Genomic DNA, 14,417 nt, shown 5'->3' with positions numbered 1-14,417 from the left:
GAAGCCCATCTTTCTTTTTTTTTTAGGCATTTGGGGCTAAGTGACTTGCCCGGGGTCACACATTTAGTAAGCATCTGTGGTCAAATTTGAACTCAGGTCTTCCTGTCTCCAGGTCTGGCTCTCTCTCCCCTGCATTACCTAGCTGCCTATCCCCATTGTACTGATGAACAAACTGAGATTGAGAGGGGGGATACAGTGACTTGCCCAAGGTCATAAGACTGGTAAACCTCTGGACTTGGACTTGGGTATGCTAACTCTGCAGTCCAGGTTTTCTCTACTACTCTATGCTGAACTATAATAAGAATTTTCATAAACAGGAGCCTCCAAGAAGAAGCCTGAGGTCACCTCTGCCGGGAGTAAATGTCTCCCTATGAATAAATCACCCTCTATTTCTGCTGCCCACAAACCCACCTTGGTCTGAGTGTCCAAGAGAGCAGAACTTTCATTCTGACCCACAGCTCACCAGTTCTCACCCTCAGGAATTTCTCCCTGATATTTGGGCTCAAATTTCCTTTTCCTGTATTTCCTCCAATTCCTCCTAGTAACCAGGCAAAATAATTCCTCTCCCTTTTTGGTGTTTCCATCTCTCAAAATATTTGTGAACTGATATCATGCCCTGCCTTAGTTATCACTTTGCCAAGCAGAAGGTTTCTGCCTTCTCAAGTTAACTCATCTCTCTGACTGCTGCTTTCTTCTTTGATAGAAGATCAGTCTGCCCAGGCACACAGGTGTTTATAACTCAGCAAAAAAGCAGTCTGTCCATACTGAGGAAGGCTCCTCCTCCTAAAACACTAGCCTTCAACTATCAGCGAAAGAAACCAGGCACAACAGTTTGGAGAAATCCGGTCAGTTCAATGTGCATGTCTCTGTCCACTGCCAATGAAGCTAGGGCTTGAAAAGAAGTGTGGCACAGGGGTAAAGGCACTAAAATCCGAAGATCAGATGTTAATCCAGGAGCTCGGTGTAACTCTGTTCTCCCCCTACTTTGTAAAAATGTGAATCAAGAAAAGATTCAGGCACTGAAAGGTAGAGCCCAGCTGAGCCTGGCTCCAGGCAGTGACCCTCTCCCACCTGGAATCCAAACCCTCCTATGGAACCAATGTGACTGCATACTCAGTCCTGCTGGGATTTCTATCAATCCCAGTTCTTCTCAAATCAACCAACTGCTCCAAAAAATCCTGCTAAATAAGACTGTAGTTCAGACCAAACTCACTGCCAAATGGAATCACGTTCCCCATTTCCTGAGAGCTCAAATGCTGGCCCAAGATTTTCTGTATTTACAATGAACTGGGGATTTATTTTATGTGTTGTAATATTAAGACTGAGATAAATGATGGGCAGGCTCAGTGGATTCTGAGAATCCCTATAAGAATTGAACTTACTGTTAAGAAGAATCCCTAATATTTGGCCAGATCCTAATAACAAATTTGCTTTCTGGTAGCAGATAAATCTTGCAGACCCCAGTTAGTTTGCAGTGCATTACAGCTGGCTTTTCCCAAATCTGACCAGAGGTGACTCAAAGAGCCAATGGGTCTCTCCCCAAAGTCAACCTGCCAAATAGCTCATACAGTGGTTCCACCTAGTTGACCACCTTTCCTTCTATTTAATGATTTCATAAGTTTCCTTAGTATTTATGAAAAGAAAACATGCCTGTCAAGGAAGCTAGCATTATTTTCGAATCCTGGCCCTGCTATCTGTGCAATCTTTGAAACCCAAACTTTTTGAAAGCCAAACTGACATCTCTGATTATAGGATGGATGATCATGGGATTTAGAGCCAAAAGGTTCATTAGAGATAAAGAGACACCTGTTGGCACAGTAGATGGAGTACTGGGCCCAGAGTCAGGAAGACCTGAGTTCCAATCCAGCCTAAGACAATTAGCTAGCTGTGACCCTGAACGTGACCTCTGTTTGCCTCAATCTTATATAACATCCCTGATCGCCCTGGTTACTGTGAGGATCAAATAAGATAAGATGGGTAAAGTGCTTAGCACAGTGTCAGGCACATGGCGGGTGCCTTGGACCTCTTCCTTTCCCCTCAGAGGAATCTAACCCCCTGGTTTTTATAGATGCCCAGACATTTGAGTGGCTTCCCCAAGGTCACATAGGTTTGCCAAAACTATTAAAATCCATTCAATCTGTAGCAACCTATAAGAAACTAGACAGCCAACATAGATTTGAACTGACCTTAACTCTAAAACCAGCTACCACTGGAACTTAAAAAGATTCAGAATAAATGCTTATCTTAAATAAATTGGTATGTCTAGAATAGAATCCATCCCCTTTTTGCCCACATCCATCATCCTTCTCCTCTACAACTTTTTTGCAGCCTTGAGGTCCTCCTCAGCCCTTTACTCTCGGTCACCTCCCCACATCTACCCAGTTGCCAAGTCTTAGCAATTTTACCTTCACAACACCTCTCACATAGGTCCCCTCTTTTCTGTACTCATTCAACTCCAACTACCTCTGTCTGGAATATTACAATAGGCTACAAACTAGGCTCCTTACCTCCAAATTCCTCCCTCTTCAATCCGTCTTGTACATGTCAAGTTAGGAGACTGAGCACCGGGTTCTAGGTGTTCCTAGCCAAGGTGGACAGAGTGTATGGTGGGAATTAAGGGATAAGAAGACTGTAAAAGTAGGAAGAGCTTTAAGGTGTTTATTGAATAAAAGGGATGTGCAATAGGACGGTCCATCTGGTGGCTGAATGGAGGATGGAGTGGAGTGGGGAGAGACTGAGGCATGCAGACCCGCCAGTGGCTACTGCAATAGTCCAGGTATGAGTGGATGGGGGCCTGCACCAAGGGGTGGCAGTGTTGAAGGAGAGAAGGGGGCATATAAGAGAGATGTTATGAAGATAGAAACAAGATTTGTCCATTGATTTGCTAGAGAGGGTACAAGTGAAGAATGGAGGATGATATATCTAGGTTGGAAGCCTACATGACTGGGTGATGGTGGTGCCTTCAACAACATAATGAGTTCAATTTTGGACATGGTGAATTTAAAAGTCTACTTGACATCCAGCTGTGAAACTGGAGGCCAGGGTAGAGGTTAGGGCTGGTAAGTAGATCTGAGAATCACCTGAATCCATGGGAACTGATGAGATCACAGAGTTTAAAAAAACAAACAAAAAAACCAGACCTTCCAAAAACACAGGTCTGATAATCCCTTTATTCCCGAGTAAACTCCAGAGGCTTCCTGTTACCATTGGGATCAAATACGAACTCTTCTCTTTGGTATTTAAAGCCCTTCACAACCTGGCTCCAATCTCTCTTTCCATGCATATTACATATTACCACCCATACGCCACAAAGGGCAACCATCTCTTTACTATCAAGGACAGTGGCGTGATCTCATTTAGACTTTAAAATCAGAGGCCCAGATGGGCTAAATGAGGAAAGGGAAACAGCCCTGAAGAAAGCCTGTATGAGGCCACAGCTAGTCTAGACCAAGCCCACAGAGAGGAGGACAGTGAGGGACAGATGCCCAAAGCACCTGAAAGTGGGGGAGGAGATCACTTAGAATACGTTTCCAACCTGCTGGTCCAAAGGGCAGTGGAAAGAATCCCATCAACTGTTTGCCCATTCAGCTAACTCACTTTCCTTTCTCTACCCAGTTTGTATAAGAATCACTTAAACGTGCATTTGAGGGAATCTGCCTCAAAGTAGACAACAGACAAGTTCGTGCCATTTTCTACTGAAGACCACATTTTTATTGTGGTACATTTGACTAAGAGATGCAGGGAATCCAAGCTCCCACAAATGTTGTCTGTTGTCTCTAACGAAGCCCTTCCTCAGGAAAGCAAAGCCCACCCCTCACAGCTCTCTTCCAACGAGGGGTTTCCCCTGGCATATAATGAAACCATCCAAGATAAATCAAAGATCACTTTGTGCAATGACCGGTTATTGCTTTCAAATTAGGCAGAAAACAGGGATGTGCTCACTGAAGGTCTCCGTCCCCATGCAAACGCACCTCTTGTAGGGGATTCCCTGTGGATGGTGCTGTCCTCCAGGGGCTTTTCAGGGTCACACTGTGCTGATGGCAAGGTCCAGCCTGTTGCAGAAGTCTTAACTGAGATCCATAATCCCTTAAAAGAGTGTAGGTTGTGAGTATCTAATCCAAATGTGTAGCATATTCCCAGCAGGTAATTACCAGCAGCTCGGTGGTAGAGTGGACAGAGTTCTGGACCCAGAGTCAGAAAGACCTGAGTTCAAATCTGGCCTCAGACACTTACTAGCAGTGTGACCCTGGGCAAGTCTTCTAACTTCAGCCTGTCTCAGTTTCCCCATCTGTAAAATGGGGATGATGATAGTAGGATTTACCTCCTGGGGTTGCTGTGAGGATCAAATGAGATATCTGTAAAGCACTTAGCACGGTGCATGCCACGTAGTGTTTAATAAATGTTTATTTCCTTCCTTCCCGTTTCTATGCAGAAGATTGTGCCAGGGCCCAGAGGAGACACCAACGTCAAAAGACACAGTCTCTGTCCTCAGGACTAGAAGGGGGATGTGATCTGCGGGTCTAATAACGTTAACAGAAACACGAATGTCTGTGGAATGAATGAACGAGGAAAAAGATGCATTCGGCTGATAAAGTCAGACTTTGATTCCTTCTCTAGCAGAGGGGCTGCTCGGTGAAGGAAAGGTCCTGGGTTATCAACAAAAAGCCCGAGACTCCCAGAGACAGGTGAAAGGTCACCCCGATTCCCAGCAGGGGACAACCCCCTAATTGTCGCATTGTCTTATTCGGGGTGCTTCTCCCCACCCTTACAATGTTTGTCCTGGTTGCTGAGAAGCTCTGATGTTCCCTGAGACCCCAGCAGTGGGGGAGGGACAAGAATATCACCCAAGGGGGGAAGAGGAGTCTTTTAACAAGGATTCCTTAAAAGTACAGTCTGGAGGTGGTTGGGTGTGTGCCAAAGAAATACGAGGCAGCCCAGAAGCTTGGTGGGAAGAGTGTTAAGAGCAGAGGAGATCCCTAATGTGACATGGGATATGTCAATGACCTAGGGAGGGGGAAAGCACACCTAAGGAGGGGCAGGTACAGCTAAAACATGCCAATCTGGAGGGATGATGGGGAGGGGAACCCCCCCCCCCACAAAGGCTACATTACAACAGAGGCCCCAGACCCATCCTCTAGCTGAGTGGTCATTTCCAGAGCCGCATCTGTGGGGAGAGGCGCGATCGACAGCCAGCTAGGCTGCAACACACAAGAGCGCAAGGGCCACTTAATGTGGCTTCCTACAAATGCGGAAGAATTCTGCTCTCCCCCATGGCCCATGGGGGTTTATTTTACGGCAGGTGAATTTCTGTTGTTTCGTCCTTTCAGTCTGTCCAACTCTTCATGACACCATTTAGGGTTTTCTTGGCAAAGATACTGGTGTAGTTTGCCATTTCCTTCTCCGGTTCATTTCACAGGTGAGGAGACTGAGGCAAACAGGGTTAAGTGACCTGCCCAGGGTCACACAGCCAGTTAAGTGTCCGAGGCCGGATTTGACCTCAGGAAGATGGGTCTTCCTGACTCCAGGCCCTGCACTCTGTCCACTGCGCCACCTGGCTGCCCAAGCTGGGATACGTTACCGTGATGCCCAAAGCCTCAGTGGGCTGGAGCAACACAAGACATACTATCCCATTAGACAGTAAGCTCCTTGAGGACAGGGACTGTCTCTTGCCCCTTCTTACGCCCTTAACTCTTAGTGCAGTGGCTGGCACACAGTAGGCACTTAATGCTTATTGACTGACTGCTCAAACTTTGCCAACAGCACACAAGCACCTTCGTCACAGCTGTTTTCTTTTCCACTGTCCAAAAAGAATCCCAAGCAAAAATCACACAATAAAAATAAAAACAAAGGAAAACAGGAAAGAAGCAAATTTAATTTTCTATTAAACCTTTGATCAAAGTCATTATTTACCCCCATCTTAGTAAATTACAAGAAAGTCAAAAAGAAACATTGCATAATTAACATTCACACACCAGAAAAATTAAATCAGGCTACGTAATGAAACGTACATGAAATAGCAAAATTTTGAGGAAGGAACAAATGAAGTTTGCTTAGTGAAGTGAATCCAATAAATTCTGTGCCTCTCAAAGCAATTTTATTGGCTACCTAATTGTGAATAATGGTCAGTTCAAGAATCTAACACACTGATTTCCAAGAAAACCCCCCTCTCGTTACAGGGTTTGATTTTAAAAGAGGTGGCGGAAGTCTCTCTCTATGACCTACTCCTGATCTTTTTCAGTTACACAGAAACAAAGAATTAAGTTCTTTTTTAAAAATTCAAGTTCCATTACAACATTTTAAAAAATATTAAGTAAAAGAGATTAGGTATTCAAGTGTACAACACTAATTACTGCCCAGCTAGTGGTGTTTTGTTTCATCCAGTTCTCCCAAGGAAAACTCTAAAACTGAAATCTCAGCAGAATAATCCTTAAATATATTTTATAAGCAATATGAGACCTTTTGTTTACTGAGTTCTTGGATTTTTCTGCTGTACCCTGTACCTCAATTTAACCCAGACTATAATTACCCCATTAACTTTTCAATGCACAGTTTTTATGTGATTCAGCAAGGCCACAGTAGTATCATCAAGCTCTGTTAATACAGGGCTTAAGAAGGACAAGGCCAGTGATGCCCATGGTCCATACTACTGCCAAGCCATCTCTGGCTAGCTTCAGATTGTAAGGACATAGACACGCATGCATGTGTGTGGGCACACATGTGTGCATGTGTGTGTGTGCATGTGCATGCCCGCACACACCCCACACTCCATACATGTATGTACATAAAGTCTCAATGTTCTGCAGAAGTTGACTCCAAGGTGTTCAGAGTTTCGCTTTGCCAGGCTGCAGCTGGAGGCTCTGTAACTTCATGGCCAGACCCATATTGCCAGTAATTTTCAATTTGCCTTGAAAGTAAGCCTGTAAGAGCAAAGGAAAAAAGCGTTACTTTATGTTGTTCTCAGGCTCCGCGGCTTCTGACGTTTCCTGGATCAGCTGCTTAGCCAGGGTATCTGAAATCCTTCAAACACTGGGCTCAGCTAATGGGAAGCTAGGCTCAATTTCTTTCCTTCACAAAGCTTCAAGGAGAACCAAATTCCTCAAAAGCCACAGACCTTCTGAGCGACCAGAAGAGACTCCTTCTGAGGTGAGTCCAAAGGGTGACAAGGAGAGCCGGGGCTGGAGCCTATCGGTAGTTAGCCCAGAGGAGGAAGATTGAGAGAGAGCAGGATTATCGTGTCCTCAAGGACTTGGAGGGCTGTGTGAAGAGGAGGGTAAGCCTCTTTCTGCCTGGCTCTCAGCGCAGAACCAGGAGCCAGGGGTAGAAATGAAAGAGAGGCAGACTCAGCTCAACATAAAGACAAATGTCCGGGGGCAGCTAGGTGGCACAGTGGATAGAGCACCAGCCCTGGAGTCAGGAGAACCTGAGTTCAAATCTGGCCTCAGATACTTGACACTTACTGTGTGACCCTGGGCAAGTCACTTCACCCCACTGCCTTGCAAAAAAAAAAAAAGAAAAACAAAGAAAAACGTCCACTCAGATCTGTCCAGAAATAAACATGACCTAAACTGCCTTGTGGTAGCATGGCACTTCAAAACCTGAGGGAAGATCCTGATTTCACTGGAGGTGCACACCCTCCACCAATGCAGACTGCCATCCCTTTCCGTCTTCTTGGACAGTCTTCAGGAGTTGTGAGGTCAGCCCCTCAGTGCAGGACCTCTCTAAATGAAGCTATGCTGGACAGACCTTGGGTAAGAGGCATCTTGTCCGAGCTCAGGTCCAGAGCTTGGGCTCCAGCGGAATGACCTTAGAGCCCAGGGTCAAGTACAAGGAAGACCTTAGCGGAGGTACATCACACTAATGCAGACGCTCAGACAGGCTTTACATGTAGCGAGGGGCAGTCAGGCCTCATGGGCTGAGCTTGTACACCAGCTGCAGGACCTAACCTCCCCTGGATGCAGTTTTCTCATCTCTAATGCAAAGAATATTTCTAGTACTTACAGCTGATTGTGAGAGGCAAATGGGAAAATGTATGTGAAGCACTTTGCAAACCTTAAATACTATGTAAATAAAGTCAGTTATTACTATGTTATTTAAAACTCAGAATGGTCCTGTGAGGCATGCTCTACAGGCATAAGGAAAGGAGCAGAGAGGTCAATGAGGCCAACCCTCTTCTTTCAACAGATGAGGAAACTGGAGCCCAGGAGGTGATGGGACTCACCCAAAGTCTCTCTCTCTCACACACACACACACACACACACACACACACGCACGCACGCACGCACACACATGCACTCGAGCACAGAGCAAATAAGAGGGCCCGGATTTGACCTGAGTCTTCTCAAATGGAGCTTTCCACTAACCATCACTGGGAGGTGTTTAGGCAGGTGCTGGACAAGCACGGAACAGTAAGATTTACGAGATCGAAGTAGCCCAGCTGAACCCCTCACTTCACAGATGAGAAAAAGGAGGCCCAGAAAGGTCCCTGGCCAAGGTCGCCCAGGCAGCCTCAAAGCCAGTGCTTGCATTCTCCGGGTGGGTCTGACTAGATGCCTTCAGAGCTTCCTCCAAACTCTGTTCTCCTGCTGTCCTGAAGAGCAGGCAAGAGAACTTTCCCCACCTCCCTTTTCTTGGAAACCGGTTCCTGCTGGATGCCCCACAAAGAGGACTCAAATCTGCAACATTTGGCAGAGCAGCCTGGCCTTAAATTTTCTTTAAAATTACTGCCCAGGGACTTCGTGTATAGGATTAAGTTTACTATAGTTTTTCTTTTTAGAAAAGCACCAACCAGAACATATTCATAAGCCCTTGGAAGGCAGCACAGCGTGGATTAAATATCACCCAACTCTTGGGCTGCCTGACAAAGGACTTCTCCCCACAGAAGGAGGCCCGCCAATTCGGGGGCACTCCTGTTACTGCTTGGCTCCATGAGGAAAGTCAATCCAATCTGTACTGGGAAGCCATTTTAACAACTACTAAATTTATCATGTAATAAAATCCCAGGAAAACTCAGGAGAAATGGCAGAACTGGGAACACAACACATTGGATGTTTTTGATGCTTCAATACTTTTAAATTCAGAAATGGTTGGATGAAAAGTGCCAGGAGGTCTCCACTTTTTCAGCAAGGAAATAAAAAAGGCACAGCCTCTGTATGCATCACACTGGAGAATGTAAAGAACGCTGGCTTTCCCTGGGCTGCCTGGGAAGGATGACTAATTCCTTTTTTCCTCTGTCTGGACAAAGTAAATGTTTCCTTTCTATATGGACCACAGCCTCCTGCCCAGAGGTTTAAAGCTTAGGGGCTTCAAAGTACAATTTATTTAACATATGTCTTCTTAAAAAGAGCGTGCTGATGGGACACCCACTGAAACCCCCCTCTCTAGTCACTAAGTCAAGCAGAACGAGTCTGTGCTTAGAACAATGCCTCCTGAATCAGGCTGAATTGTATGAAAGCTGGACATGAAGCTGGCATGACCAGTTCTTTCTGGACAGTTTTGCAGCTGCGTGGGGTCCTCCCAATGAGGAGCTTCCTCCGTGATGCAGACGAGTGCTGCCTGTGAACCTGAGAGGCATGCCCAGTGCCACGACAGGGTCAGAAGCAAGATTCGAACCCTGGTCTTTCTGACTCTGAGACTGGCTCTCCAGCCACTGGGCCAAACTGCTCTCCAGTAGGAATACAAACGTGAGTCATTCCTAAGGTTAGCGGCTAGCATGGCTCTTGATGACCATTTAGTCCAAACCTCTCAGAAGTCAAATGACTTGCCCAAGGTCACACGGCTGGCGCATGCCAGAGCCAGAATCTGAGCCCTGGCATCCTGGCTCCAAATTCAGAGCTCTTCCCACATCACCCTGCCTGCCTCAGGTCCTGCTCCAGGTATTCTTTATGGGATTTTTCTGTTGGCAGTAGAAAAAAACAGAACCAAAGAGTTAGATAATTCTAAATGCTCAACTGTCCTCTGCATTCTGTGTTTTCTGCTGTGCCCGGTGGAAGTACACAAACACGTAATAGCCACCTGCCTTTTCTCTCTGTAACAACCACCACCAGCATTTCTATAGAACCTTCAGATCTGCACAGCACTTGGCACACTTTGTGTTCTTTGGGCCTCACAGCACCCTTGAGGGACAGGAGCCATTATCTCCCCTATTTTGCAGATGAAGAAACTGAGGCAGGCAGAAGTTAGATCACCACACAGCCAGTAAGTGTCTGAGGCCAGATGTGAGCTCAGGCATTCCTGACTCTCCTCTTGTGACGATGAGCAGCCTTTACTTGGTAACACCAAGTGGTCCGAGGAAAGGAGCTGCCCCCAAAGCCACCACCCACCTGGCTGAGTGGTCTGGGCTGGGTCAGGCCCCGAGGCGCCTAGCAGGGCCTGCGGTGGGGGCCTCTGACCAATCCCCGCCACGGCTATGGCGGGGCAGGGCTGCGGGGGGACACCAAAGAGAAACCTCTCGCTGGTGCCGATACCCAAACCCGCCAGCTCCTCGAATCGAATGTATGGAAAGAGAGGTAACACAGGAAGCCAAGCGGAGGGTAATGAGGAGCACAAAGGGCTTCGAGTCCACGGGGATTGGACAAAGAAGCAGGCACATTTAGCCTGGCGAAGACTAAAGGGTCCAAACAACAGCCGCCATGCGGGGGCAGGGCTGCCCTGAGAGCAGAAAGAGCCCGATAGGAAGGAGCCGTGGGCTCAAGCCAGGACAATCTCTGACGCAATGCATGACGTCCCCTCGTGTCCAGGCTGCCTCTGGAGGTGGTGGCTTCAAGAAGAGAGGCGGTGACCCCTTCTTGGGGACTTCAGGCACGGCCCCTTCTCTCTCTGAAGAGCTGGCTCAGCCCACCAGCAGAGGGCTCCAAGTTTCCTCCTCCACTCCACCCTCAGAGCTGGCAATGAAGGTAATATCCCCACTCTACAGATAATGAAACAGGTTCTGGGAAGGAGTCATCTGCCCACCCTGACACAGCTACTAAGTGTTGGGCCCAAGAGTCTAACCGGGTCTCCCAATTCCAAGCCCAACACTCCTTCACTTGTCCCCTCTCCCCCTCCCATGGCACACTGGTCCAAGCCTAAAACACATCAGGCTCTGGGCAGGCAAACATTTTCATTTAAGCTGAAAGACGTCTCAAAGCTCTAATACTGATGTGTCATTTGGAGGCAGCTTGCTAGTGCAGTGGGTAGAGCAGCAGGCCTGGAGTCAGGAAGACTCATCTTCACAAGTTAAATTCAGCCTCGGACACCTCCTAGCTGTGTGACCCTGGGCAAGTCACTGAATTTCTCTGTGCCTCAGTCTAAGAACAGGACCTACTTTGCCCGGGGTTGCTGGGAGGACCAAAGGAGGTAATCTGTGGAAGTCACTTGGCAAACCTGAAAGCCTTACAGCCACGCTGGTCATTATTATGGCCACTGCTATTACTTACATCATGGGACGTTTCAATTCTGTGGAATTTACAAGTAAGAGAGAGCTCTGATGAGTTTTTAAATCCTCACAGAGCACAGCAGGAGAGTCAAGAGCATGGGCTGAAGTCCCAACTTCCAACTCCCTGGCCCTGTGACCTTTCAGGAGAACTCTTTCCCCTCCCCGGCCCTCAGTTTCCTCATCTGTGAAATGGAGGGGTAAGTGAGGCAACCTCTACGGGCAGCTGCTGATGAGGCACTGAGGCCGTCCTTTTCTAACCTTTCTTTCTCTAGGGCGCTTACCGACTGAGGATTCATCTTGCCGGTCATTAAATCCAGTAGGTCAGTGTCAGCCATGGTAATTGTGCAGTCAGCCTTCTTCTCTAGAATGGACACAGGAGGGGGAAGAAAGGAGGAAAGTAAGCACGGAGACAAGCTGTATCAAAGGCTCAGGAGCCAGAGCTCTCACTGAGAAAGCCACCAGCCCAAACACCCCCAAGGTAGCTACAGGAAGAGGACGGGGAGAGGAAAATCCTTCTCGTCTTCCCAGTCCCACAGAAGCCTGACAGCCCACATCAACAGACGTGAACACAGAAGGCTCAAGGCCAGTCCCCAACAGAAGCGCTCAAAGGATCCGAAGAAACACTTTGCAAACACCCCCCGGAAAAGCGCTCCAAGTCACGCACCAGAGGTTCCACGATATCCTACCCTGCAAACTGGCAAAGAGGAGAGGCACGGTCTAGCTGGCGGGGACCCAGGCAGCCCTTGTACCACTGGCCCAGCTGCTGGCCAGGCCGGCCAGAGCGGCAAACCATGTGGAACTTCCCCTTCGTGATCTCAGGACGAGGGAGAGAGGAAAGTTCCACAGATACCAAAGTATTCACAGCAGCATTTTCTGTAGCAGCAAAACACTAGGAATAAAGTGGGTGCCCACCAACTGGGAGGGCTGCACCAGCTGTGGCCGTGGCACCGTGAAGGTCCATCAGCAATGACAGACCCAGCAAGACTGATGTGCGGCTGGCTCCCGCGCGGGGAGAGGTGTGGGAAGCCAAGCGACAGGCCCCCCCATGCTCACCACAACGTCATCACGCAGCAGCAGGGAGCCAGCTGCCCCCTGGCTGGGATGACTAGTGGTGGGGCACGTGGCCTCCTGGCTGCGCAAAGGCAGTCACCCCTGCCCCAGACTTCAGGGGCAAGGCAATCCCCGCCCCTAAGGTAGGGTGCACACGGTGGCCAGCCCCTGAAAAAGCATGCAGGATGCTCAGCACCGCTCAGTAAAACCATCCAGGAATCCTACATGTGTAATCACGGAGGGCTTCCCGGGGATGGACGGGCTGTCAGTGCACATCGGATGGCAAAGTGAGACAGGGATTCTCGGGAGATGGAGAGAAGGTATGGAAGGCCTGTCACACAGGGTGGAAAGACATCTAAGTCACCTAACAAATCCCCCACCTGCAGTGCAGAGAGCCTGAGGGTATGTAAGCAAACACCGCCATGAATAAATAATCCATTAATACTAAAGACTCCAGGGTTGGAACAGAAACCACCTCTCCAACACCAGTCCAAGTTAGGACGTGCTAGGAGCACTCGAATGCCGGTGCCCGCTAACAAACGGCCAGTTGTTGGCCACACAAAAGGTGCAGGCATGGCCCCAACTCCCAAGGGGCACGTGCAGATTTCTTGTGCGATTCCAGGGGCTGGCAAGCAGTGGTTTCAGCAGATTATCCTTCCCTGTGGGGGAGAAAGCTCTGGCCTGGAGGGGGCAGCCTGATGGGGAGGGCTGAAGCTGACACCAGTGCCCGGGGCAATACAAAAGCTGTTCCATGTCCTTCCACAAGCCAGGCTCCTCACGGTTAACTTTTTCTGAAGAAGGAAGAGGGGGTACAGTCAGTAGCCTTTTTACTGGACCTGGACCTTTCACTCAGAACCCCTGAGTCTGAGCCCCAGCTCCATCACTGGACTCACGGGGCACCCCTGGAGAGGATCTGTCACTGACCCTGCCAACCGCCACAGAAGCACTTTTATTCTCTCCTTTTCCAGTGGTTCCTTCCCATTTGCCTGGAAATAGACTCCTGTCCCCTGAAAAACACATCCCCTCAACTCCACTTGTCCTGGAGAAACACAGGTCCTGCTGTCCTCTGCCATCACAGGCATGAGGCCAGACCAGCCTGCGGTCACCATTGCTGCTTTCTACCCTTGCTCTGTCAGAGGCCTCTGAATCCACTTCTGGCCTTGCCCCCACAGCAGTGGAGGGTCTACATCCTGATCACACCCTGAACAAGATGCTCTGACAAGGACATCCTGGTTCTGCACGACCACCTCACCTCCTCCTCTAACAATCACTCCTTCTTAGCCAAAGCGCCTGCCCCACCGGTGTCCCAGGCGCCCTCCTTGCTACGGTCCCCTCCCCTGGCCTGCTCTTCTCCTACTCCTCTGACAACTCTCCTTTCACCTCCTTCCACAGGACCCGATGAGTAAAGACCCAGAGTTGTCAGAGTATTGGGCACATTCTGGGAATGACGAGCTCTCTTCTACATCCTATGTTACTCCCATCTTAGTCGAACACAGTAGGCACAAGGTAAATAGTTGCATGAACAGGAAATAAGAAGAGAAAATGTGGGGAGACATCTTTCCTGGAACTCACTGGGAAAAACGCCTAAAAAAAAAGAAACTGTATTACCCTGGTACAGTGGAGTAAGTCCTCAAGCATTTGTTTCAATTAGATCCCCAAAGTCTGAAAGACAAGGTGGTAGTCTCTCCACAGAACAACGAGGCTGTGTCCCGAGTACTGGACCACAGGAGACCCTGAGGCAACCCCCTGCTCAGACACTGAATGGCCAAAGGTCACTTAACTCCTTCAACCCTCAATTTTTAAGCTTGTAAAAGAAGGATAATTACTCTTAACCCAGGGATGTCTGAGGAAATTGTTTTGTAAGCCTTTAAATGCTAAAAATGTATACGTGTCTGTCAGCAGCTAGGTGGTGCCAAAGTGCACAGAACGCCTGGCCTGGAGTCTGGAAGACTCA

At 48.4% G+C, this 14,417-nt stretch overlaps 1 protein-coding gene across 3 annotated transcripts in view; it reads right to left on the bottom strand.

The window, feature by feature from the left end:
- Window positions 1-5,852: 5,852 nt before the first annotated feature.
- Window positions 5,853-14,417, bottom strand: part of SCP2 (sterol carrier protein 2) — a 71,613-nt gene continuing 63,048 nt past the window's right edge. For all 3 annotated transcript variants that reach the window (XM_020987797.2, XM_078156641.1, XM_078156644.1), the window contains 2 exons: window positions 11,695-11,774; window positions 5,853-6,917 (listed from right to left, as the gene is read on the bottom strand). In XM_020987797.2, the coding sequence (XP_020843456.2) occupies window positions 6,822-6,917; window positions 11,695-11,774 (176 nt within the window). In that variant the 3' untranslated portion in view covers window positions 5,853-6,821. The remainder of the gene's footprint in view (window positions 6,918-11,694; window positions 11,775-14,417) is intronic.

Source organism: Phascolarctos cinereus, unplaced genomic scaffold (genome assembly GCF_003287225.1).
Source record: "Phascolarctos cinereus isolate Bilbo 61053 unplaced genomic scaffold, phaCin_HiC Scaffold_5;HRSCAF=322, whole genome shotgun sequence".
NCBI lineage: Eukaryota > Metazoa > Chordata > Mammalia > Diprotodontia > Phascolarctidae > Phascolarctos > Phascolarctos cinereus.
This window is presented reverse-complemented; position numbering and strand designations above follow the sequence as displayed.